Source organism: Gigantopelta aegis, chromosome 6 (genome assembly GCF_016097555.1).
Source record: "Gigantopelta aegis isolate Gae_Host chromosome 6, Gae_host_genome, whole genome shotgun sequence".
Lineage (NCBI taxonomy): Eukaryota > Metazoa > Mollusca > Gastropoda > Neomphalida > Peltospiridae > Gigantopelta > Gigantopelta aegis.
In genome coordinates, this window is record NC_054704.1 from 26373386 (window position 1) to 26398728 (window position 25343).

The 25343-nt window shown below is 39.0% G+C and overlaps 1 protein-coding gene across 1 annotated transcript; it reads left to right on the plus strand.

The window, feature by feature from the left end:
• Window positions 1-224: 224 nt before the first annotated feature.
• LOC121374855 lies at window positions 225-24714 on the plus strand. Its single transcript, XM_041501963.1, has 10 exons — window positions 225-301; window positions 4678-4724; window positions 7420-7548; window positions 8164-8290; window positions 15295-15704; window positions 17087-17261; window positions 18111-18322; window positions 19502-19726; window positions 23329-23428; window positions 24576-24714. The coding sequence occupies exons 2-9, from the start codon at window positions 4683-4685 to the stop codon at window positions 23377-23379; spliced, it is 1371 nt and encodes a 456-aa protein (XP_041357897.1). The 5' UTR covers window positions 225-301; window positions 4678-4682; the 3' UTR covers window positions 23380-23428; window positions 24576-24714.
• Window positions 24715-25343: the final 629 nt, after the last annotated feature.

Sequence of the window (25343 nt, forward strand, 5' to 3'; positions counted from 1 at the left end):
AAACCAAATATGGTTATAGAAAACGATAGGGGGCCTATATAACTATTCTCAGCGGTTTTAAGTTTGTTTTGTTTAACGACACAACTAGAGAACATTGATTTATTAATCATCGGCTATTGGATGTCAAACATTTTGCAATTCTGAAATACAGTCTTAGAGAGGAAACCGTAAAAAAAAGCGTTCGCGAATGCTCACTCTCCTAAAAACGCAACAGGAAATAGGTTTCCCATAATCCCCTAGGATAAAACACAAACAAAATAAACCCGCTGATTTCGAAAGTTCAATAATCTGATATCAAAAGGTATTGTATGTTGTTATTTTATTTTTACAAAATGGGAATACTGATCTGATCACTTCTATGATTTTATTTGGTTATTTACAATGCGATTTAGCAAAAAAACTAACTGAAATGGTTTGCACTTCACAATGAAGTTCATTTATCTGATTTGAATATTATTATCGATCTGGGAACAAGAAAACCATATCCCATTATCAAAATCGTATCTCTGCACAAGTCAGAGTCGAAAGGAGGTTAGTCAGTTATGTGCTTCCATGATCTATCAGGTGCTGTTATTAGGAGGACCGCCATGGAATGTTTCATCCCTCCTGCACCGACTAGGATGACTGCCACTCCAAGACTAAGGTCGACTACAGTCACTTTGAGTCTTTTCGGACCCAGGTTTTGGCTTCATAAACAGTAAATAAATCATAGCTGTGGTGTTGTTGATCCGAATGTTTTATTATCAGTGGTCTGAGTCATTGTGTACTCGCCTTTTACTATTTAGTTTAGTATTAATAAAAAAAACGAGTCTAGTAAATGGCATAATTATGTAACCATTTGCCTCATGTCGTATCTGGGATGCGGTGAACTCATATGCAAACTAACTCGTACAATTAAGTTTGTCTGCTTGTAGCACCAATTCGCGATTGGTCTAACACAACAGTTCCAATGGCCCAGTCATTGCCTCCATTTCCTATGTTCGATGTTCATACTGAACCAGCTTCTGTTGCACAAAGATGGACTAAATATGTTAAACGTTTCAATAACTTAAAGATAGCACTGAACATTAAAGATAAAAACGCCAAAGAGCACTGTTGTTACATTATGCAGGTGAAGATCTTTGTGACATATTAGATACACTCTAAGACAGGAGATGATCTTGACAGTGCTCTTTAGAAACTAAACACATATTTCACCCCAAAGAAAAACATACCATTTGAAACATATAATTTCCGACAAATATTTTAGAACTCTGACGAAACTTTAGACACTTATGTTACACGGCTTCGACAAAAAGCCTCCATTTGTGAATTCACTGATGAGTCACTTGAGATTATTAATCAAATAATCCAAGGGTGTCGCTCACTCGAAATTCGCCGTCGCATTCTTCAAAAGCCAGACATGTTCCTAACAGCAATCTTGAATATGGCCCAATCATTTGAGCAGTAGGAAACTCAAGCTCGAGATATTGAAAAAGGAAATAGTCAACAATGACCAGAATCAGTTGGACAAGTCGCAATACCCAAAGTACAATACTTCTAGAAATGCACAGAGCAATAAAATTGTAAAGCATCAAACTACCAAATCCAACTTAAAACTCTGTTATAAGTATAACTGGATTTTCACACAGCTGTGAGAAGCCTTGTCCTGCAAAAGGTAAAGAGTGCAACTGCTGTCACAAACTAAACCACTTTGCGTAAGTTTGCAGAAGAAAGCTATGTAAAGGCAGTCATGAATTTGTGAAACTTTAAACATACTGACACACTGATAGAAGGTGACTCTTTCTCTGAACATGAGTATCTGTTTGGACTTAATACTGATACTAAACATTCGCACAATAACAAACAATCAACTGCTGCCATCAGAATTAATGGTAACTCTGTCTTTGCTGTACTTGATATTGAAGCTACTGTAAATACAATGAGTGACATAGTTTACAAAAGTTTGAACCTCCTGAAACTAAATCGTGAAAATCTACCACAGATATTCAGCTATAATTCTGTACATCCACATGAAGTAATTGGAATATTTTCGGCAACTGTTGAAATAAATTCCAAGTTACTAAATACAGATGTTTTTGTAACCAAGGTGTTTGCGATACTTTACTCAGTACAAGTCCTGTACCGCTTTGGACTTGCTCTCCATCGACCAACGCTTGACTACAAATGTCTCTTCTACTGATGACGTCTTAGCCAAGTTCTCAGATCGCTTCACTGGTATTGGCAAATTGAAAGGTGTTCAGATTAAACTTCATGTAGATGAAAATGTCACACCCATTGCTCAGCCTCATCATCGGTTACCATTTTATCTTAGAAAATTAACCAAAACTGAACTTGACAGATTACTAAAGCTAGACATTATTGAACGTGTTGATGATGTTGCAACTCCCTGGGTATCTCCAATCACAGTTGTTGAAAAGCCTAAAAATCCTGTACAGATACATATTTGTGTCAAAACATTTAGCATGCATCAGCCATAAAAATATTGTTAACCACATTACTTGTTTCAGTGAGTGAAATGTTTAGTGGTATAGCCTACAGCTAATTTTAGAGTTAATAAAAAAAACGTGATTATTCCTGGGGGCAGCCATTTTCTTTTGTTTCCGGTGCATCAGAAATTCTAGCTTGTCAGCTCTGACCAACTCCAATATGCACAGTGTAAACAAAGGCAGTCATTTACGACACGGCACGTCGCTTTTATCAACCTGACTTGTAAAACAACATAAATGACTTTATAATATAATAAACTATTTAACTAAATATATTTCAATTTGCATTAACAGTGTTGGGCATGGTAATGGTAGTTATTTACTAGCCCAATATTGAATATCACTAGCCACGGGAGTGGGGCTACTATAATCTAGAAGCCCTGTAACGTTTGGACCTACACTCCTCAAGCGTTACGTAATAATTGAATAACTCCATATTTGATTTTCAACTGGGGATGTGCATAAACTTCCTCCCTCCCCCACCCCCCAGCTTATGACCCATATCTGGAAAATATGTTATTCTTGTAGCTATAACTGTGTGTAGTTTGCCGCTCTTCTAAATCATTTTAGGTGAAGACTGCCATGCACATAAGGCCACTTAAAAGATTGGTTTAACGTAAAAAAATTAGTTGGGGATAGTGTCTGCCCAACCCATGAAAAAGCCATTTTGATTAAGTGTCTGGTTCTGCCACTTAGGATGTCTCAATGGCTCTTTACCCTGATTGTCAGAACCATTTGTGTTTATATTGAAAATAATAATACATGTTTAAAGTTCTTTGATTTCAGTATGGTATTAAAAGTTTATATCTTTTAACATCTTTGCCCAATTTTATATATTTATCTTTGGAAAAAAAATTGCCTTTTCCGAATATTAAAAAAGAAAATGGATAATCATTGACTTTTTTGTTTTACTTGCCTTAATGCAGGATGCTTTATTTTACACCATATATTGTATATGTTCAGACGACAGTGGGATCACAAACAAGTTGACTTGTACATGTACCGTTGTCTTCTTAGAGAACATTTTGTTTTTAAAATTGTGATTAGCGACATTTCTAGTCAATTGAAAATTGATTAGCAACTAATGTTTAATATCTTAAAATTGGATTTCTGAGTAGTGAATTGTGACGCGATACTGAACAAAACGTTCCCTGCTTCTATGACAAAAAAAAACCCCAGTCTAGCGAGAAACTGCTGTCACTTACCATCCTGAACAGGCCTTTTCATTCATTTTATTTTAGTGATGTTATCCATTCAGAATCAAGTATAAACATATAGCAGCAGAAAGTTTGTAATTATATTACATCAGGGCTCAAACTTAACGACGGAGCCGACAGCAATTGTCGTTGTTGAGATATAGATTGCTGTAGGTCGGGAGCAACGGCATAAAAGTGCAGTCCTTAAAGCTCCTCAATGATGGCAAATATAGGACCTCCAGGAGTCCAAAATATTGGACTTGAGTAATCAAGGGTCAAACTCAACCCGGACCGAGTACCCGACACTTACACGAGATGATAATGAAACTATAAGAATAAAGTTAAACAGCATTATGGATCTTCATTCCAGCACTGAACCAGAATGCCAAATCATGTCATTGTATTGAATTTAGGAAGCAGCTGATACGTTTAATATTGTGACGGATGGCCAGATTAAAAAGAGTAACTAGCGCATGATCATATAGGCCTAATTATTGTGTGACTTCTGTTTTATTAGTTACTGCTGAAGTTAATGTTCTACATTAATTGTTTCACTTGTATGGGTACACGAGTCCTGTGAATGGACTTGAGTCTTGCTAGACTCGGTCCGTGCTCGAGTATTAGAGTATTCGTGGAGACCCTAATGGCAAAATGTATATACCTGGTGTACATTATCTGCCAGTATATAACATTTGTACATTTGAAATATGTCTACATACAGCAAAATAACCTTTGAGTCATGTTTATTTGTTGAAAAAGTTACTTTATTTTTTTTTTACTGTAGGCAGGGTCAAAATTTCTGTCGGTGGGACATTTCACCCATGGCAGTTAAAAACAAAATTGCCATGGGAAACAAATTCTTAAGTTCGAGGCCTGTTACGTATAATATATATAAAAAAAAGTTAGGACTTTTTACATTCCTATTGTCATCACTGGAATATATTTCAGAATGTTAATATACTGTAAATGATAGTTATTTTTCTTTGTTGCAGAGTACATGGATAATGACGATCTAGACAGTGATCTCGAGATTATTGAGGTAAGTATTTAGGCGATATTACCATATGGAGTTTTTACTAAAGACTCCATATGGTTAAGTCTATTTTGTAAACTGAAGCGTTTTTTAGAAACATGTTTTTCTGTGAAATAACATTTACTGTTGTTGTTCAAGGATGATTCAGTTGCTAGGCGATGCATGCGATCAATAAAGTTCACTTACTTGGGTTGTCCTTAGCCACAGTCAAGATCCACTTTTTAAATTCATATTGAAATGGAAATAATTTAAAACATGTTTTATGATGTTATGAACTGAATTTCTGTTATTTCTTGAAAGAACTACCTGGCTACACAAGCTTAACCATAGTCCATAGACCCGTGAACAGTTAACTGTTAATAGCTGTCCCACTTTTTAAGGACATAACCAAGGCTTGTGTGACCTGAACGTTTACCATTGTTTTATTGTGATTGAAGCAAGGTTAATTCCACTATTGTGAATGGGGTGCACGCAAGTGAATACAGGCCTCTGAGAATTGATAATTTGCATAAATCATTTATGGGTTACACAAAATAAATTTTCATTTTTCCTAACCCTTTGTGTCCATGTAAATAATATGCTAAATTTAATGTGCGAACAGAAAATAAGTTACGCTAAAGTAGATTTGCGTGAACGGCGTGCGAACAAAACAATCGTTCTCAAATTTTCAGAGGCCTAGAATAGCCAACTTAATTCAGGTACCTTTATCAATTGCACAGCCAAAAGCACTTGCAACATGTAACACAGGAATCTTGTTCTTCTGTAGTTTTACTCTTCAAAAACTACTTGTAATCTTGTTTATAAAAACGGATAAAATTTGATTGATTACAGTATATAAAAACATTTAAATGTGATTCAATTGATATACCAAAATACTGGTAATTTTACAGTCGCAAATATCCGTTTCATCTTTTCTGCTACGTGTTGCCAGTAAAATTCAATTTGCGACAGTAAAACCAGCATTAACGTCCACAAATGGTCAAATACAACATAGTTATCCACTAACTTCATTTTGTTACATGATCCATCGCAGGCAACGAAATGAGCATGATCTCTTATAACCCATGCACAGGGTACTACAAAATACAGGCCTTGTAACCAATGGAATGAATGAATGAATGAATGTTTAACGACACCCCAGCACGAAAAATACATCGGCTATTGGGTGTCAAACTATGGTAATGCAAATAAATAAAGTCATGATCAACATCAATTTAAAAATTCAAGGTTCAAACAAAAACAGTGTAAAGAACTGTGCAAAAATACAAATACAAATATCAAATAATTTTACGGACACCGAATTTTACTCTAAACTTCAATTTGTGCTGTATTGGCCATTCTCAAAGAGAATGTTACACCCTACACCACGGTGAGGTTACAGCACGCGCAGGGGTGTAACCAATGGATTACGACATGTGTATCAAGTTGACAATTACCTGTCCATCTGTCCCAAATATATACAATGTTATGTAGTTTTCACAGATTCTTTTCCCAGTTGTTCAAGATATTGAGCTGAAAGTTTGGATATAGTTTTGTCATGTACTGTTATAAATCAAGTTTGATGTTCCTGACATTTATGCATTTGTCACAGAGTTATGGCCCATGAACTTAGTAAATATGAAAATGTGTTTTCTGGACTTAAAATTTTGTGTTTAACTTTATCATGTACTGTTATGGATCAAGTTTGAATTCTGTGGCCCTTGAACAACTGAGGAGACATGAAAATTGTTAGGCCCAGGAGGGGACATGTATTTCTTTAGCAGTACTCTCAGAATGTTTGTTAGTCCCCCTACCGGTTCAGCTAAAGGGGACTATAGGTTTTATCTGTGTGTGTCCATCGATCCGTCCATTCATCTGTCCCACATATAGTTTTCCAGATGATTTTTGTCACAATACTTCGAGATAGTGAGCTTAAATTTTGTGTATAGCTTTATTATGTACTGTTACAGATTAATTATGGAACTGGAACTGGAACTATATTAACATACCCATATCTACTGAACGTTCAGGCACGCCCATCCCAGACTTAACCTCTGACATCGCCAGTGACTAATTCCGGGACAGGAGGGGGGTGGGGGGGGGGTAAAGTTTGAGGTGGGCAGAATTTTGAGAAATTTATTAAAGTCAAGAATAATCATGTCTGGTCAAATTAGAGGCCAAACAAAAAAACGTATGATTTCCTAGCAATTTACACATTTTTATGGAACTTGAACTTAGGAAATAAAAAAAAATTGCTTTCTGGGTTGTTTTTTTTCTGCAATGCTTCAAGATATTGAGCTGAAATTTTGTGTAAAGCTTTATCATGTACTGTTACAGATCAATATTGGCTTTCGTGGTGAATTTATCATTTTCTCACAGTTATGGCCCTTTAACGTAGGAGATATAAAAATATGTTGGGCCCAGTAGGGGACATGTATTGCTTTAGCAGTACCGTACTCTTAGAATGCTTGTTGACTTTGTTATTATAGCTACATTGATCTGGGGGATATTGTTTGTTTGCTTGTTGGATACGTATGGATGACCAAATTTCGGTTATGTCAAACCAAACAAAATCACACAAAAATAAATGCATATTGTGGTTTTTTAACTGGCATTTTTATGACATTGTTGTGAAATAAATGTGCCTAATTTAACTTTATTTTTATTTTATGATTGGTAAATAATAACTTAAACCATACATCAGTTTGTTGTATATGTACAGGAATCCAGTACATGCTGGTATGCTGATGGAAGTAACAAACAAAATGGCGTTGGATCGAAACAAAAGTATTCATTGCTGGAATCCGTTTCTGAACGGTTTGAACAGAATCGTAGAGAAAGAGAGAGTCGAGTAAGTACATATTTGTTTTGTTCAGTTAAAGCTAAATGTTTTGGGTTAATTGCAAATTATGTAAAAAAATTGGCCAAGATAACAATTTACATAAGATTCAAGTACCAACAAGAAAGAGTTTTGGTGAAGTCACGTGACACACATCAAAAGTAACACCCAATTTTACTTGAGAATCAGGAATGTCAACATAAGACTACAGCATGCATTTAATCTCTTCACAACACAGAAACTGACATTGTTATAAATGTTTGTTGTTGGTTGATTTCAATAGTAAACCGAACAAGGTAAAACATTATTTCATCAAATCGATTGTACATTAATATGAGTGTGTTCAGAAACCATTTCCCATTAATAGACCAGTTCATGGTTACTTGACGATACATTGTTTGCTTTATTCCAATATGGCAATGAAGTAAAAACATTTATCCAGCCTATTTATTCTCAGTTGGCCCAGGATTTCTTTTCTTCTCCTTGTTTTAATTTTAATAGATAATCTGTTAATTAAACCCTCCAAAAATTATATATTTTGATAGGCCCACCTAAAAAATAATGGGTCAGACTTTTGAATTCATCGTTTTAAAAATATTAAAACTATTATTATATTATTTTCCCCAGATTGAGACAATGCGGACCAAAAGAGAAGTTGAGGTGGCACATTCTCAGTACCTTAAAAATGAAGTTGTTTCCAGGGAAGAACTTAATCATGCCAGACCAATAGTGAATGCATGGGCACAGAAACATGGTAACGTAAGACTGTAATGGCCCACCAACCTCTCCCCGTAATACTTCTGCACCTGTTTATTGCCAACCACATGCTGGAGGGAGTACTAGTAATCAGTATTAATGTAATACATTGCAAAATTTCAGTGGTATGAAGTCAATCGTTTTTTCTTAACAATGAGAATATGATCAAAATCATGAATGTTGTGTTTTTTAACCTTTTGAGACAGCAAAACAACATTTCTAAGTGTATTTCTCGACTTTTTGGAAATAATTTTTCTTCTTTTTTTTTAAATTAAAATTTGTATTCGATCTTACATTCACATAGTTATTCAATACATACATTGTATACTACACACACATAAAAACTGATGGTAATTACATATATGTAAAAAAAAATAAAAAATGTATATATACATAAATATAGGATCCACTTTTCATTGTAAAGAACTTATTGATATGTTTTGTTTGATCACTCTCATTTTGAATTATTTATGGTTGTGGAGAAGAAAATCAGAAATTAATATGTAGATGGAAGGAGCCAAAGTAAACTGTTGATTTTTTTTTTTTAGAGAAATTGGTCATTTCATTTATACTGTATTGCCTCTTTATTTTAATAGGTTGTATACTTAGTATGAGTAATTTATTATTATTATTATTAATTTTAATTATCTCTTCTTTGAATTCTGATTTCTTCCTGATATGATTAAACAGCTCCTCCTACCTTTTGCTGTCCACCTCCATATCCCAGTCCTTGTCTCTCCAACTGGGACAGGTGCTTTTCTATAGCCATTACCTGTCCTCAAACAAGGGCACCTCCCCCCCCCCCCCCCCACGCAAGTGGTCTGGTCCGAACATCCCAACAGCCAGTGGGATGGCCTAAATTCTTCTACTGCATACTGCTCTCTAGTTCCGGTCACATGACTGTAACTTCCTTCTTTTTCTCTTCGCTAAAGGGTCTGGACGTCCTTTTGCTTGGCTCTGTTTGGAGTCAACTTTTATAAGACCTTTGGTTTTGTATTCGTGTTTGGGTGAAATGTTTTTCACCTTCGTTTTCGTTAGCTTTCGTATGTTTTTTTTTCCCCGCGTATTTCGCTTGACTTTCCAAGCGTTAATTACATGAAATATTGTTTATATTGCCGGTTGTCGTGTCGGACGCCATTTGCAAAATGGCGTCTGTGTTGACTGGCTTTGTGTTTGGGTGCAATGTTTTTCACCTTAATTTTCGTTAGCTTTCGTATGTCTTTCGCGTATTTCGCTTGACTTGTCAAGTGTTAATTACATGGAATGTTGTTATATCGCCGGTTGTCGTGTCGGACGCCATTTGCAAAATGGCGTCTTTATTTACCGGCTTTGTATTTGTGTTATGGTTGGTTTTTCTTTCTTTTCACAGATTGAAAAAGTACTATTATCATATCTGATAATGTTCAGGCGACTAGTTCGAGCGTGTTACGCTGCAAGAAGTTAGTGCCGGCGGTGACCCACACGACTTATGTCCAGGTTGTCGTGTTTCGTGTGGCCTCACTTCTAGATGCGACCTTTGTGCGGGCTTGTCTGATGTCGAGTTCGCGGCTTACCTGAAGGTGGTGTCAGCGAGGACCAAGAAGGTGGAATCTTCGAGGACCAAGAAGGTGGAATCTTCGCCTTCGATTGCTGACTCCGTGGCGGAAGTGTTACGTACAATTCTACCGACCATGCTGGAAGAAACCATGGCATCAATGGCGACCTTACCCAAACTGGCGGGTTCGGGGTCAGGTCCGGTTCCAGTCCCCTCTTCAGGGGGTGCGGCTTCTTCAGCTCCACCGATACCTAAGACTTCGGATGACAGGCCTGCGGTCTCTACGCAGCCCTCTAAGAAGCCGGCTCATTCAGATAGACGCTCCACGGATTCCAAGGCTCACCGATCTTCGGCGGGGAAGTCCTCTTCGGCGCATCGGAGCCGGGACCGTAGCCGTTCCACATGACCTGTATGGCTCCCTACGGGTTCCACAGATCGTCAGCGCCAACCTTCAGTTGATGTGGCTTCCAAGGCCTCCGAGGGCTAGACGGGACCATCCACGGTCCGGTTAACCGGCGGCTTCCATTACGGTACATCGATTGGCCTGTGCTCGAGTTCTACGAGACTTTGGTGATGAAGCGCCTGCGGCATCTGTCATTGAAGAGCCCGACTCTACGGACCATATGACTATGAGGGATTGCTTGGCGGCCGTCTACGACATGTTGCCGTCCTTGCCACATCCAACGACGATGTGGTCATCCGTTCCTTGGTATCCACACGGGACCGCCCACGGTCCGGTTCTCCGGTATCTCCATCGGGCCATGACCAGAGCGACTGGCCTGTTCACGGGTGCTACGTGCTGATGATGTATCGGTTCTTGCGGTGCTGGAAGATCTGGATGCGGCGGACCACCTGTCACTGAGGGATTGTCTGGCTGTCATATCTGATATGCTACCGCCGCTGACCCATCCACCTGTTTCAGCCAAGAAGGGTCCGGTTTCGATGATCGCCACGGAGGTTCCACCGGCAGATGTCGGCATTCGATCGTTGGCTGCCACAGGCCCCCGTCGGTTTACACGGCTACCAGTAACCGGCCCGTGCGGATCGTTGTTCCAGCAAGCAGACGGAGCCCTGTAACGAACTGGAAGATTGCGTCATCGGCTCACCGTTCGGTACCGTCGTCCCGTGATCGATCGAAGTGGTGCAGCGTCCAGGGTTCCACCAGCTCCTGCCGGTCCGTGTACATCGTACCATCGGCAGCTGATTCAGCGTTCAGGGTTTACACCGGCTCCTGACGAAGTGCCTGTGCCAGGTTACTGACTGATTTTCCAGATGATGCGTCGGCACCTTCCGTTATAGAAGATCCGGACGCAGTGACCCACATGACTGTGACTGATTGTCTCCCGTCTTCAACCTATCCTTCAACGGTGTGGCGCCGGCTTTGGATGACGCTGTTTCCGGCTGGACCAGACGTCTTCCTAGAACTTACAGATTGGCACGTCCTGTCGATGGCTTCAGTTCAGCATACATGTACATGGCGACCATAACTCCTCATGTGCAGGATGCCAGAGGATATGCCTTGTTCTAGCCGTCGACTTTGATGTTGGTCTACCTTATATCTTCCGTGACGTCGATGTGCACTACGATTGCACACTATCGTCAACCGACTTGCCTGAAGCGATCCATTCTCGACTTTCAGCACAAGCCGGTAATCTTGGCAGACCTGTGGTCTACATACGGCTCTTTGCCATGAAGGGGTTCGACGTTACAAGCGTTCCGGGTTGGTGACGAATACAGTCTACTGGTCCGGTCACTTGTGTTGAGATCCCGTGCACCGATATTCTCTTGTTCGAGGAAGGTTCAGCGACATTCGGCAGATCGTTCTCTATATCCGGTGGCGATGCAAGACAGTCGCTACTTCCGCTGGTTCCGGAAGTTATCCAGTTGCCATCACGTGGTACGGGGGTTTTACCTTCACCGTTTTCCTATGGTTCATTGCGGCTTATCAACTCACTGACGTTCACTGTTGTTACCGCCAGAGTTCGTGACCGATGCTGTCTAGATGGTCTCTGCTGCTGTTTCGCACCGGGTGGTGTGACGACCGTGGATTTTAGCCGGTTGCTGTTTTGCGTTGCTTCACTTCCAGGTATATCGGGCATGTAGCGTAGCGAGTTGCTACGCTGTCTTGGCTCTTGCCTGTATCACGGGGTCGCTGTTTCCGATGTCTTGATTCCTGAATCACTCTATTACTGTTTCATGAAGTATCATTGCAAGAGTAATTTTGACGTCGGCGCAACATTTTATGCTTAGAGGTTGCGGTATCCAGTTTGTTTCTGAATCCATGCATTCAGTACAATAACGCAGATTTGCTGATCCGGTTACCAGTCGCCTTGCAGTCCAGTCCCTGTTGGTGGCTGTGGTTTCCAGATGAAGCCGATCTACACATCAGCCTGTTGGAGATGTTGGCAGTTACGTCATCCTTCATTGGTGAGAGATGTTGTCAGGCGCCTCTCTCATGGTAGCCACAGACAGTACCACCGCAGTGGCTTATATCAACTGTCGGGGCGGAACCCACTCCAGCAGTCTGCTGCAGTTGACTTATCGTCTCTACAAGCTAGTTGACGAGATTCCGTTGCAACTTCCGGCTCGCCATATTCCAGGGGTTTCCAATGTACTAGTCGACACACTGTCTCGGCCGTTGTCTCCACATCTGACGGAATGGATGCTCCATCCCGAAGCGTTTCGATGGGTGTGCGACAGACTTTGCACACCAAACATCGATCCTTTCGCCACACGATTCAACCATCAGCTGAGGGTTTACGTGTCTCCGGTGCCGTATACCCAAAGCTCTGGATCTCGATGCATTGGCCATCAGCTGGGAACAGATGGACGCATACGCTTTTCCTCCACCAATCCTCCTTCCAAGGGTGCTTCAGAGGTTTCAGCTGTACCATTGTCGCCTGTTACTCATTGCTCCGATGTGGCCATCCAGGATGTGGTATCCAGATCTAATACGTCTTGCCGATCCACATCCTTTATCGCTGCCAGACTGGGATCATCTGTTGCTGCATCCCACGTCAAGACTATACCATCCACATCCGCAGTTGTTCCAACTGCACGCGTGGACTTTATCTCCAAGAGTTTGAGGAAGAAAGGTTTTTCTTCACAGTCTACGGCGGCCATTTTGAAAGCGCCCAGATCATCTACTACTGCGGCTTACAACATCAGATGGCTTTGTCTTCACCGATGGTGTGTCCGGCAAAAACTCAACCCTCAGACGATTCAAATACCTCGTCTTGCTGATTTTTTGCTGTATCTGCGGACCACTTTACGATTGAAGGGGTCTACCATCACTGGGTACGTTTCGGTCATCGCTACTGTTCGTGATGTCACTACTGGAACGAAGTTATCGGGTATTCCTGAGATCCATAAGATGATCAAAGGGTTTCGCCTTGAAGATCAAGTACACCGGTTTCGGCCACCAAGATGGGACCTGAATCTGGTGTTACGAGCGTTATCGACCGCACCTTATGAGCCGATCGAATCCTCTTCCACGCAAGACTTGACGCGGAAGACGGTGTTTTTACTCGGTTTCGCCACGGCTGCCCGTGTCTCAGAACTCCATGCTCTTGATGTAGACTTGGTACGTTTTCACCGAGATCGGCGTGCAGTCAACTTGGGGTTACTCATGAACTTTGATGCAAAGAATCAGTTACCAGACCAAGCGCCTCGTTCGTATGTTGTGCAGGCCCTCTCCTCTATCGTTGGTCCAGCGGACGTTGAGGACTTGGCGTTGTGCCCTGTTAGAGCCCTGCACCAGTACATCGAGAGGACCAGATCTTTTCGACAACATCGCAAAAGACTTTTCCTCTCCTGTAACCAGAGTCGGTTGAGGGATATTAGCAAGAACACGGTGGCCACCTGGATCCGGTCTTCTATCCTGACCGCCTATCAGAAGGAGGGTTTACCTGCTCCGTCTGCTTCTAATCCGCATGAACTCCGTGCCTTGGCTGCCACGATGTCCCTGCACTGCAACACACCCATTCAGCACATTATCACTGGTTGTTTCTGGGCTACGGACTCCATCTTCGCCAACTATTATCTGAGGGATGTCTCCACAGTAGATGTTGAGGGGTTCCATCATCTGGGTCCGGTTGTTGCTGCACAGACTCTGTTGAATACAAGCCGTCCTCGTCGCCGTTGATGTCTGTCTGATTCTGGGCTGCATACCGAGATGTCCATCGAATCAACAGATGAGGATTGCTTAGACTTTTGTTCTTTTGCACAGTTCACGTACTGGTGCCGGAACTTTTGTCTCGATAACCTTTACCCTGCACTGCATGTGGTTATTGGTTGTCGTTATTGAACTAACAGATCTTTGGTGTACTAGACAGAAAACACTCGGGGGTCTTGTTTTGTTCAATGTTCTGACGGATGCACCTCATTAGGTTGTCGCTTGTTATTGAAACAAATAACACTTCAATACGTGAGGGTTACCTAACACCTGCATCCCTGGTGGCTACGACTTCCCACCTGTCAGAACCAGCATGAGATGTGGCAGCCGCCTCCTGGTCCTTGTTCTGGGAGCCGTACCTGCCACTGCTGACGGATGCCACCATTCTGGTTGTTGTTACTAACATCACCTGCATTGGTCTGTGACGGGCATCCCTAGGAGGAGGGCTTACCAAGGTTGGCCTTATTCTTCCACTAGTCAGCCTCTTTCCGGTTGGGGAGTTATCACAAGCATCTACGGATCTCGGCACCCACCACCATCTGTTGAATGCTGCCCTTGTTTGAGGACAGGTAATGGCTATAGAAATGGAGAAAACTTGGAGTGTTTTCTCTTTTATAGATACATTACCTGTCCTCAAGATTTTATCCCGCCCGGGCCTCCCCACTTCCTGTTCTCCGTGCGATGCGCTCAGGGAAAAAGAAGGAAGTTACAGTCATGTGACCGGAACTAGAGAGCAGTATGCAGTAGAAGAATTTAGGCCATCCCATTGGCTGTTGGGATGTTCGGACCAGACCACTTGCGTGGGGGGGAGGTGCCTTTGTTTGAGGACAGGTAATGTATCTATAAAAGAGAAAACACTCCAAGTTTTCTCCAATATTTTCCCTAGTATTTTATATTTTTGCTATGAATAATTATTTAGCCAAGCCACTTCCACATTAATTCAACATTTTATTCCACACACACACATATGGGGAGAGAGAGAAAGAGGGAGGGGGAGAGAGAGATGGAAGGAAGGAAATGTTTTATTTAACGACACACTCAACACATTTTATTTATGGTTATATGGTGTCAGAGAGAGAAAGAGAGAGAAGAGAGTGAGTGTGTGTCTGTGTGTGTGTGTGTCTGTGTGTGTGTGAGTGAGTTAATTTGTATCAGTCATAAACTGCTTAATCACTGTGCCATCAAGGCTAGTTAATAATAAATATACATGTACTTAAAACTGAATTTAAAGGCTATATGTTTATAAGAACAAAATAACGAGAGGCCAATTTAATTTGTTTTGTTTCTGTGGTAGATAAAGTTGAAAAGGCCACCAGAAGGGTAGCTATGTCTAAAGACAGACAGTTCCATTCACCATACAGAGCTCGCAGGGGACAGCCACCATACGATGTGACACAGAGGTCTCACACTGGACTTTCAGTATCATCAGCTGGCACAAGTGACAGACATGTAACTGCAGGCCACAGTAGCAACAGTTCTGATACGTTTGTTTCATATGATCCTTCAGTGTCTGTGGACACAAGTATGAAATACGTATGTCCTGTTGTGAACTGTAAGGCCTGGTACATGTCTCGTCACAAGTACCGTGACCACAAGCACAGTTTTTCCCACTCACCGTGTAACCCATGTTTGTCACTTGCCGATAGTGAATTGCCACAGAGACCACAGTTCTACATATGTCCAAAATGTGGAGATATTTATCAGGTAATTGTTTAGGTTTAAAACCCTTTTTAAAAAAAAAGGAAGACTAGTGGCTTACAGTCAGTCATTTTCACACTTACTCCATATATACCCTTTCCACACAGTAATTTTTCTGGTGTCTTCTGTTGCTAGCAATTAAAAAACCCTGATTATATCCCTTGTATAATGGCACTGCTGACCTATCACAGCATTATTAACATTTAACAATAAAGCAAAATGTCTGCTTAAATAGTATTTTGATCAAACATGGTTGGAAGTCTTTGTAATTTACAAACAAAAACTTTCAACTAGTCATTTTACTTTGAAAGTTTGGCAGTGTTATAGTGGGGATATGTAAAGTGATGTTATTCGCTTGTGATGTCATTTGAATTTTTAACAATGTCATGTCAGTTTTGCCAAACTTGTCATAGCAAATGTATGGGTGTGGTCATTGTTTACCATAGCGACCAAAAACATAAGTGATGTGATTTGCCCAACCAAGTCTTAGGAACAGGACGAAGTCCAGTGGTAAAACATTCTCCTCATGCACACTCTTTCCAATCAGTGCACCACGACTTGTATATCAGAGGCCATGGTATGTTATCCTCTCTGTGGGATGGTGCATATAAAAGATCCCTTGCTACTAACAGATAAATGTAGCCGGTTTCCTCTCTTAAGACTATATCTGTATTACCATGTTTGACATCTAGTAGCCGATGATAATAAATCAATGTGCTCTAGTGGTGTCATTAAACAAAACAAACTTTAACTTCAACAAACTGAAGAACTTCCCACATTGGAAAACCAGGTTATGTGTACCACGGGTACTTACATAGAGTAACGACACATAATATAACACTTGGCTGGCGAAGATCTAACAATTTTTATCACATTTAACTTGTCATTTCAAAACTTTACTGTTCACTTTATTAAATACTCGTTTATTCAACCATACTTATATGTGGAACAGTGTCTTTAAAAAATAATAATAGCATTTATTTTCAGATTACGGGGATTAGGATTAAAAAAATATGTATTGTAAAAATACACTCAGATATTTGTTTTAACTTTGTTACAAAAATGATTTCATGTACTGCTCAGTAATACTAAGTGTTGTTTACTACATAACCTGGATTAGTTCATCATCTTCCACATTGTCAGTCTGAATCTGATTGTCATCATATGTCAGGTAGCTAAAACATTTATTTTATTAAAACAGATATGTGAGGTTTTTTCTGGTAACTGTATTGTATTCAAGAGCAGATCTGTTTTGGTATTGTAACATATATTTGGAATACATGTCAACTCTTAGATTTTAAGCTGTTGTTAATTTATGATTTTTTTTGTTTGTTTAATGCTTATGTAAGCTCCCACTAAGTCTTCTGTTTTAAATGTTCTGTTCCCAGAGGAAAATCGAATGTCAAGAACACATGATAATGAACGGCCACCTCAGTCTATTTTCACCTCTGGCAATAGTGGCCTTTGCTTGTCCTCAGTGCCTTACTTTCTATGACGACCAGGCTCGGTGTAGTCAGCACATGGCGAATGCGCACCACAGTGATGTGTCCTTTCCATTCAGCGGTAAAAGAAGTATATTATGTATATATCTTTTATTTATGTTCAAGGAAGGAGAGAACATGTTCTGTTGTTGAAAGTAACACCACACTTTAAAATTATATGAGATTGTTTTAGTAAACAGCTCTGAACCGCTCTTATTTGCAGTAATACAAGTTCTCACTTTTACTTTGTTGGGCTTTTTCTTGTTTTGTGGGGGGGGGGGGGGGGGGGGGGGGGGGGGGGGGGGGGGGGTGGGGCTTTTTGGGGGTTGGTTTTTTTAACTTCTAAGGCTGCAAAATGGCATCCACAAAATCAGTATGCAAGATTTAAGATTTTGTGAGAATTTGTTTTAAAATGTGTAGTCAAATGCAGTTTGTTATTGATATTAGATGGCTTTTTATTAGAATTTTTAATGTATCATAATTATATATACCAAACTGAATTCATTCATTCATTCATTCATTCATTCATTCATTCATTCATTCATACATTCATTCATTCATCCATCCATCCATCCATCCATCCATTCATTCATTCATTCATCCATCCATTCATTTATCCATGATTTATTTTACAACTATAAATTCTGTAAGTCTGATTGATAACTTCTGTGACAGATATTGTTGATAGCCAGTCTATAAAGTCCACAAGTCTTGCTCTTTCTTCAGACTACCCTGTCTGTGGGATGGTGCATATAAAAGATCCCTTGCTGCTAATCGAAATGAGTAGCCCATGAAGTGGCAACAGCGGGTTTCCTCTCTCAATATCTGTGTGGTCCTTAACCATATGTCTGATGCCATATAACTGTAAATACAATGTGTTGAGCGCATCGTTAAATAAAACATTTCTTTCTTTTTTTTGCTCTTTCTTCAGGTGACTTTGATAGAGCTGGGTCACAGGATCCTTTCACCATCCCGATACCACAGAGTCTCGCAGAGGACTTTATCATCAAGTGTGCCGAGGTTCCATTCCATGTGATGTGTACAGAGTGCAACTTTCTCATCAAGGATCACCACCACATGAAGCATCATGGGAAGAAAACGGCTTACAGCCATTTTCTTTCTTCTCATGCAGATTCCACCCCAGTATGTAACATGCACTGACATATTCAATCAGTTTTAACATACATTTAACTGAATAATATGCTTTTAGATAATGCATTAAGTGAGCAGGATGTAGCTCAGTGGTAGAGCACTCACCTGAGGTGCTTTAGATTAATAGTTTCTGGCACAAGTCCTTTTGTAGATGGTTTTTCTGACACGTCTCATGAAAATAAGTCCTTGCAGTGAGCTTCAAGGACTGACTTTCTTAAGATGAGTGTCAGGAAAAAATCATCTATAAAAGAACGAGTGCCAAAAATAATTTTAGTTCAATCAGTCTAATAATTTTAGTATAATTATTATAAAATTCACTGCATTTGTTTTTTGTATATCTGCGGTCTCAGCTGATGTATATTATGTTACATATTACATGACATCACATAATACCTTTGCTTACAGAATGACACAATCAATAGCAAGATGTGTTATGTTACAGCAAAGCAGCTGGTGGTATCTTTTATAGCACATGCACACAAGTTTAATTGTGTTTGTCCTTTACACTAGTAATTTGTTTTAAATGAGGAAGAAAGATTGTGGCTTTATTTATTGTGTTAGTGATTAAAATCTTTAGATTTGCATTAAACTTTTAAACCCTGTTTTAAAATGTGTTACAAAGTGTTACACATACCATATTGTGTTGAACATCTAATGACCTTCTTGAACCATGGCAAGACCTTGATAGACTGTTCATTGATAGACATTTAGAAAGAGACTTAGGACAGTCTGTCAATCAAAGAAATATCTGTGGGTCTGGGTACTAATTGAACCATGTCCCAGGGCTCGAACTTAACGATGGCACTGATGACAATATCTGTCATTGAAATATAATTTGCTTTGGGTTGGGTTTTGTGCCATTGAATAAAAAAATTAGTGCTGTCAATAAAACTCCTCAATGACAGCAAAAGAAATATATATGGTGTACAGTATTGGACATTTATTCAATTGAAATATGTCTACATGCAACAAAATAACCTTTCAGTTATATTTATTTGCTGCGAAAAGAATTTTAAAAAACAATTGACATAGGCAGGTTAACAATTTTGTTGGTGTGCCGTTTCACCCACAGCAATAAAAAAAAAACCCACTGTAGGTGACAAATTCTTAAATTTGAGTGCTGATGTCCTGGGATGTCATTGAACACATTTATTTGTTTTTTTCATTCAGGCTGGAGTTTTCTCAATGTACCTGAGTGGAACCACTTGCACCTCTTGTGACCAGATTCTCCACCCATCCGACTTCGTTGACGACTGTCACCGCTGTGATCGAGGCTTGACAGGCAGGAGGACCGAGTTGAACTGCAAAACAATGAAGGAATTTGTCCGCAGGGTCGGCCTCACGCTGGAGAGGAAGGCAAGCAGCGCCATCGACATCACGAGTGAACTCGATGAGGTACTGACCGTGGATGATAGCTTAGACGATGTAATCGATTTGGTATCTGATGATTCGTTGATATCATGTTCGTCTGAGCATGTGACAGATGCGCCAACTGTAGACTATTCTGCAGCAAATTGCAGCTCGGTTCACACTGATTTGATATATTTAATGAAATCTACTAGGGAAAGTACCCCTTATGATGAGATTAACATGCCAGATCCTAATGTTATCATGAGTGAGAAATGTTCTTCAGATAACAGTGTTAATGATAGTGGCATCGGGAAAAATATCTTGAGTGACAGTCAGTTGTCAGGTAATTATTTTACGGTCAACAACAAAAGCGCTTCAGAGAAGAATCATGTTACAAGGCATTATTTTACTGCTGGTGAGAAAAGCACTTCAGACAGTAGTAAAATATCGGATGATGGTGATGGTAGTAGTAGTAGTAAATGTAGTAATACCAAAGTGCCGGATCATTATGGTGAGCCAGGTACTTCAGATAACAGTCAACAGATGCGTTATTTTGTTTTCGGTAAGGAAAAAAGCATTTCAGATGACAGTCCAGTATCATGTCATTACACTGACAGCGAGAAGAGCACTTCAGAGACGAGGCGTTATTTTAATGTTGAGATCAGCTCGGCGGATAGTAAAACACTACTAACAGAACCTTCAGCATCTGATAGCATGGAAACGTTATTTGAATATATACAAAGAATGAATATCTCGCAGCCTTCCGCTGATTTCATTCCCTTATACCAAGATTCTGACATATTTGAAAAACATTACACTAAATCTGCTCCAGTACCTGAAGAAACTGTTTTATCACCAAACATGGTTGAAGACTGTCCAACTTCCAGTGCAAGTGAATATCCTAAAGATCATATCCATAGAAATCATGAAGAAGTTAGATTGAAAAAAAAGAAGAGGAAACATCATGATGAAACTTTGCATGATGCAAAAAGGAGAAGAAAGATTGACCCTGATGATGATGATGATGATATATCACATTCTGTGAAACACCGCAAAACTGGCTCATATTTGAGGCTGAAGTCATCCGATTCTGGTCATTCACACAGAAAGACTAAGTCTGGCCATCACAAGTCTGGCCATCATAAGTCATCTAGACGGGCTGAGAAAACACGGGAAACCTCTCCAGAGGAAACATCCATGTCCATGAGTACAAATTGTCCTGTTTCTGAATTAAAACGGAAAAAGAAGAAGAAGAAGAGGAGAACAGCAGAAGAAGACCGAGAGTGGTTGATTTCCATTAACCAGAGAAAGTTTGCTTCAAATCTGAGTAATTCACTTTTTCCCTCTTATAAACTGAACATACCTAATATGCTTTGCCCATCAATTCCAAAAACGGTATCAGCAGCATTCACTTGTGCAAAACAGAAATTGTTTAGGAAGAGGAAAAATAGGAAAAAGACTCTTGAAGGAGCTAAACTGCCTCTCCTGAATGGTTTAAGCTCTATGCTGGTAGCCTCGTGCAGGGAACCGAAAGATCTGGACAAAATGAACCACATTATCTTTCTGGATTTGGACAATTGGTGTGGCTTTTTCAAAATGTTGCCATCCTGTCTTCCTGATAAGACATTTGTTTGGGCTTTCTTTGGTGCAGGGCTACAAAATTGGAGAGTACCAACGTAAGTGCATAAAATGTTCTTTGATTGAAGCAGTGTATTTTCCACATTAAAAAAAAGGTATTTCCACATCACATCAAAGCAGGAAATATAAATGCAGTTTTCTGTAAATTTTTTCAAGAACTTTAGATTTTGTTTATTAATGGAAAAGACAAATACATGCACAACATTGGCCCTTGTAACCATGATTGTTTCAATTCGACAAGGGAAGAGTTTTGTTAAAAATAATTACTGCTATCCATTCATTCATTAATTTTTTAATTTTTTTTTAAATATGTAAGGTTAAAACAAATATTCCTGAGGTCAGTTTTAGTAGTATATTAGTGTTTAGTGTTCTGATGATCAGTTATATTTGAAAATTGATCAGGTGCAATGTAGGTTTTAATAATCGGTGGTATTTGAAAATTGATCAGGTACAATGTAGGTTTTAATGATCAGTGGTATTTGAAAATTGATCATGTGCAATGTAGGTTTTAATGATGTAATGATCAGTTATATTGAAAATTGATCATGTGCAATGTAGGTTTTAATGATGTAATGATCAGTTGTATTTGAAAATTGATCAGGTACGATGTAGGTTTTAATGATGTAATGATCAGTTATATTGAAAATTGATCATGTGCAATGTAGGTTTTAATGATGTAATGATCAGTTGTATTTGAAAATTGATGAGGTGCAATGTAGGTTTTAACGATGTGATGATCAGTTGTATTTGAAAATTTATCAGGTACAATGTAGGTTTTAACGATGTGATAATCAGTTGTATTTGAAAATTGATCATGTGCAATGTAGGTTTTAACGATGTGATGATCAGTTGTATTTGAAAATTGATCAGGTACAACGTAGGTTTTAACGATGTGATGATCAGTTGTATTTGAAAATTGATCAGGTGCAATGTAGGTTTTAACGATGTGATGATCAGTTGTATTTGAAAATTGATGAGGTGCAATGTAGGTTTTAACGATGTGATGATCAGTTGTATTTGAAAATTGATCATGTGCAATGTAGGTTGTAACGATGTGATGATCAGTTGTATTTGAAAATTGATCAGGTACAATGTAGGTTTTAACGATGTGATGATCAGTTGTATTTGAAAATTGATCATGTGCAATGTAGGTTGTAACGATGTGATGATCAGTTGTATTTGAAAATTGATCAGGTACAATGTAGGTTTTAACGATGTGATGATCAGTTATGAAATCCTTAAACAATCGTCATGAAAAATGTTAACTAATTATTCTATTTCTTTTAACTTAACCTGACTTCAACAATGGCATATTAAACAATTGAGAAGCCAGGATGACTTAGATTATGCACCAGTAAGAAGAAGTCATCCGGACCGTATCAGCAAAGGAGAAAGAAGGAAGCTTTAGTCATGTTACCGGAATAGGATACAGAGGATTCAGTGGAAGATTTTGGGCCATCCCATTGGGATGTTCGGACCAGTCTACTTACATAGGGGGAATATACCATTGTTGAGGTCAGGTTAAGTATTCACAAAAGAGAAACCGGTCCACGTTTTCCACAATTTTCTCATTCCACTGGCCCTCCATGGTGGGTAGGGGTGGGAGATTAAAATAAGTTTTAAAACAATCATATGGATGGTTCAGCAGAAGTCATCAGTTGGTTGCTTGGACTTCTGAGTAGCGACAAGATGGCAGATAACAATTTCTTCAATCCTTTTTTTTTTTTGGAGATGTACCAAGGAAAAATCACTTTTTATTCATTCTGTAACCCCATATGCATCAAGGTGGTAACAGCAAATCATTTTTATTTTCCTGGTGGGAAGGAAATGGGTAAAAAAAAAAAAAAAAAAAAAACCCACAAAAATGTACCGTTCTTTATTATGTGTTGAGTGCTCTTTATTTTGTGTGATTAAATGGCAGAATTGTACTTTTGAATTACATGTACCATTAAGCAAACTGATCTTCTCCAATGCTTTAGCTTTTTTTTTTTCTCTTTTTTTTTTTTCAGAAACGAGGCCTTCCTGCGCCTCAAGATGAAAGGGTGGCTTCATTTTCATGATCAGTGTGGTGCTAGCAAGGATGCTGCCGATTTTGCTCTCTGTCTCACAGTATGTTGTCACTGTTCTAAATAAGACTGTATTTTTATGAGATCACTATATTAACTCATCAACTCGTTCTTTTCCATTTCTACTTGTCCTGCCTGAAATGAGCTTATCCCACTCAAATGTTTTCATTGAAAGAGTCCCAACGATATTTAAATAGGTTTCTAGCTGGGCAACAAACTTTCTCAGTTAAAACTGTCAAACATATTGTAGCATGCAATTCATGGATAAATTTTTGTTTTGTTACTTGTTTGTTGTTATTTTCATTTGACTTTTATCTTGTTGAACAAGTTGTTAGAACAGTGTACCTGTTCTATTCCCAGAACCACTTGTTCCGGACAAGTCGATAAGTATGAGTGTAGAACACCGCTTATAATTTTTGTTTTGAAATAAAAGTAACCATTTACTTTTCACATGCATGCTATCACTGTCAAGGCTAAAAACAAATATCCAGTATCGATTTTTAAAACCTAAGTATTTCTTAGAGCTTTTGTGAAAAATGGGTAATACACCATGGAAGTCAAACTTTATGTTATCAGTACATGATAAAGCTATACACAATATCTTAAAGGCACAGACCCTAGTTTTAACCTGTAAAAAATGGACACCAAGTTTAGTTAATTTACAAACCTGTAAGTCATTTGGATAAAGTTACAACTGTGAAAGAAGAATCTGTGACTTTAAAACAGGAAATATCTTTAAAAATAGACTAGTTCTACTCTAATCAATAAACCTCTACCTCTCAGACACACATGCATTTTTAAAAATATAAAAAATGCAATTTTTGGTACTATAAACACCAGGATGACCAGAAATACTGCGATCCTACAGAAATGGATAATCTAAAGAAGAAAATATAAGTAATGTTTGATTTCAGTGATCATAAATGGCTCTAATAGTGAAAAATATGCTGTAATGTTCAAAAACTAGGGTCTGTCCCTTTAAGGCATTGTGATTTAAAAAAAAATAGACTGGAAAACTGTATGTGGGACAGGCGGTTAGACTGACAAAAGGATGGAGACGAAACCTATAGTCCCATCCGGTTGGACCGGTTGGAAGCTAATAACTGAATACTGATTCACATGGGAATTAGTTTGTAATCATAGATGTCTTTACCCAAGTTTAATGTAATAAAAACAGTTCATTTTTGCAGATTGGGAAAATGGATGAACGCTTACCGAAGAATATCCCATTCACAATTCTCTCAGGTGACAAAGGTTTTATTGAAGTGGAACGCCAGATGAAATCCTCTGCCCGTCGAACGGTTGTGATTAACCCACATGATGAAGTTCACAAACGGTCCAGTGAAATTCTGTATGCAGCAATTATCAGTGTTCTTTCATCAGACAATAATCTCAGTAAAGACCATACCGAGGAATTGTCAACAGCATAAAGACTATGTTGGAAATGATCCTTGCAAATATTATATTTATTCACATTCAGATTAAGGCTTGTGTTAAATAGCTTCACACCATTCTGAGGACAGTTTAAAAGGAATGTTATCATTGTTTTAGCATCATGTCAGTTTTCATTTAATTTCCCTACATAGAAAATTCCAGGAGCTAGTTTTTAGTTCTGCAGCAGAGGCTGAAAAAGAGCTTTAGTTTTTAGGCAACCTGAGCTAGTAGCGTAACATTTGTCACTATGGCTGAAATTAATCTCTGGGGTGTTGATTTCTTGGAAATATTTTTATATTTTTTATTTTTTTAAATTGATGTGAACAAGATTGTGGGCCTTTTCCAAAATGGTCCCCAGTCCATCATTGACATTTTATATCTTCAGAACTACAAAACTGAGAAAGGTGATCTTGATGATCTTGGGGTCAATGAGTTCATTAAACCTATTTGTAATGCTATTAAATATTGGGTTGGCAAACGTTAGAAATGGCTGAAAACAAAGGGCAGTATTTTTGGTATGAAAA

Bases quoted from the DNA above. Each gene is read 5' to 3' on its own strand.
- LOC121374855 (XM_041501963.1), top strand. From the start codon at position 4,683: ATGGATAATGACGATCTAGACAGTGATCTCGAGATTATTGAG. The intron at 7,549-8,163 runs GTAAGTACATAT...TATTTTCCCCAG, and splicing joins GTAGAGAAAGAGAGAGTCGA to ATTGAGACAATGCGGACCAA. The intron at 19,727-23,328 runs GTACTGACCGTG...TTTTTTTTTCAG, and splicing joins TCACGAGTGAACTCGATGAG to AAACGAGGCCTTCCTGCGCC.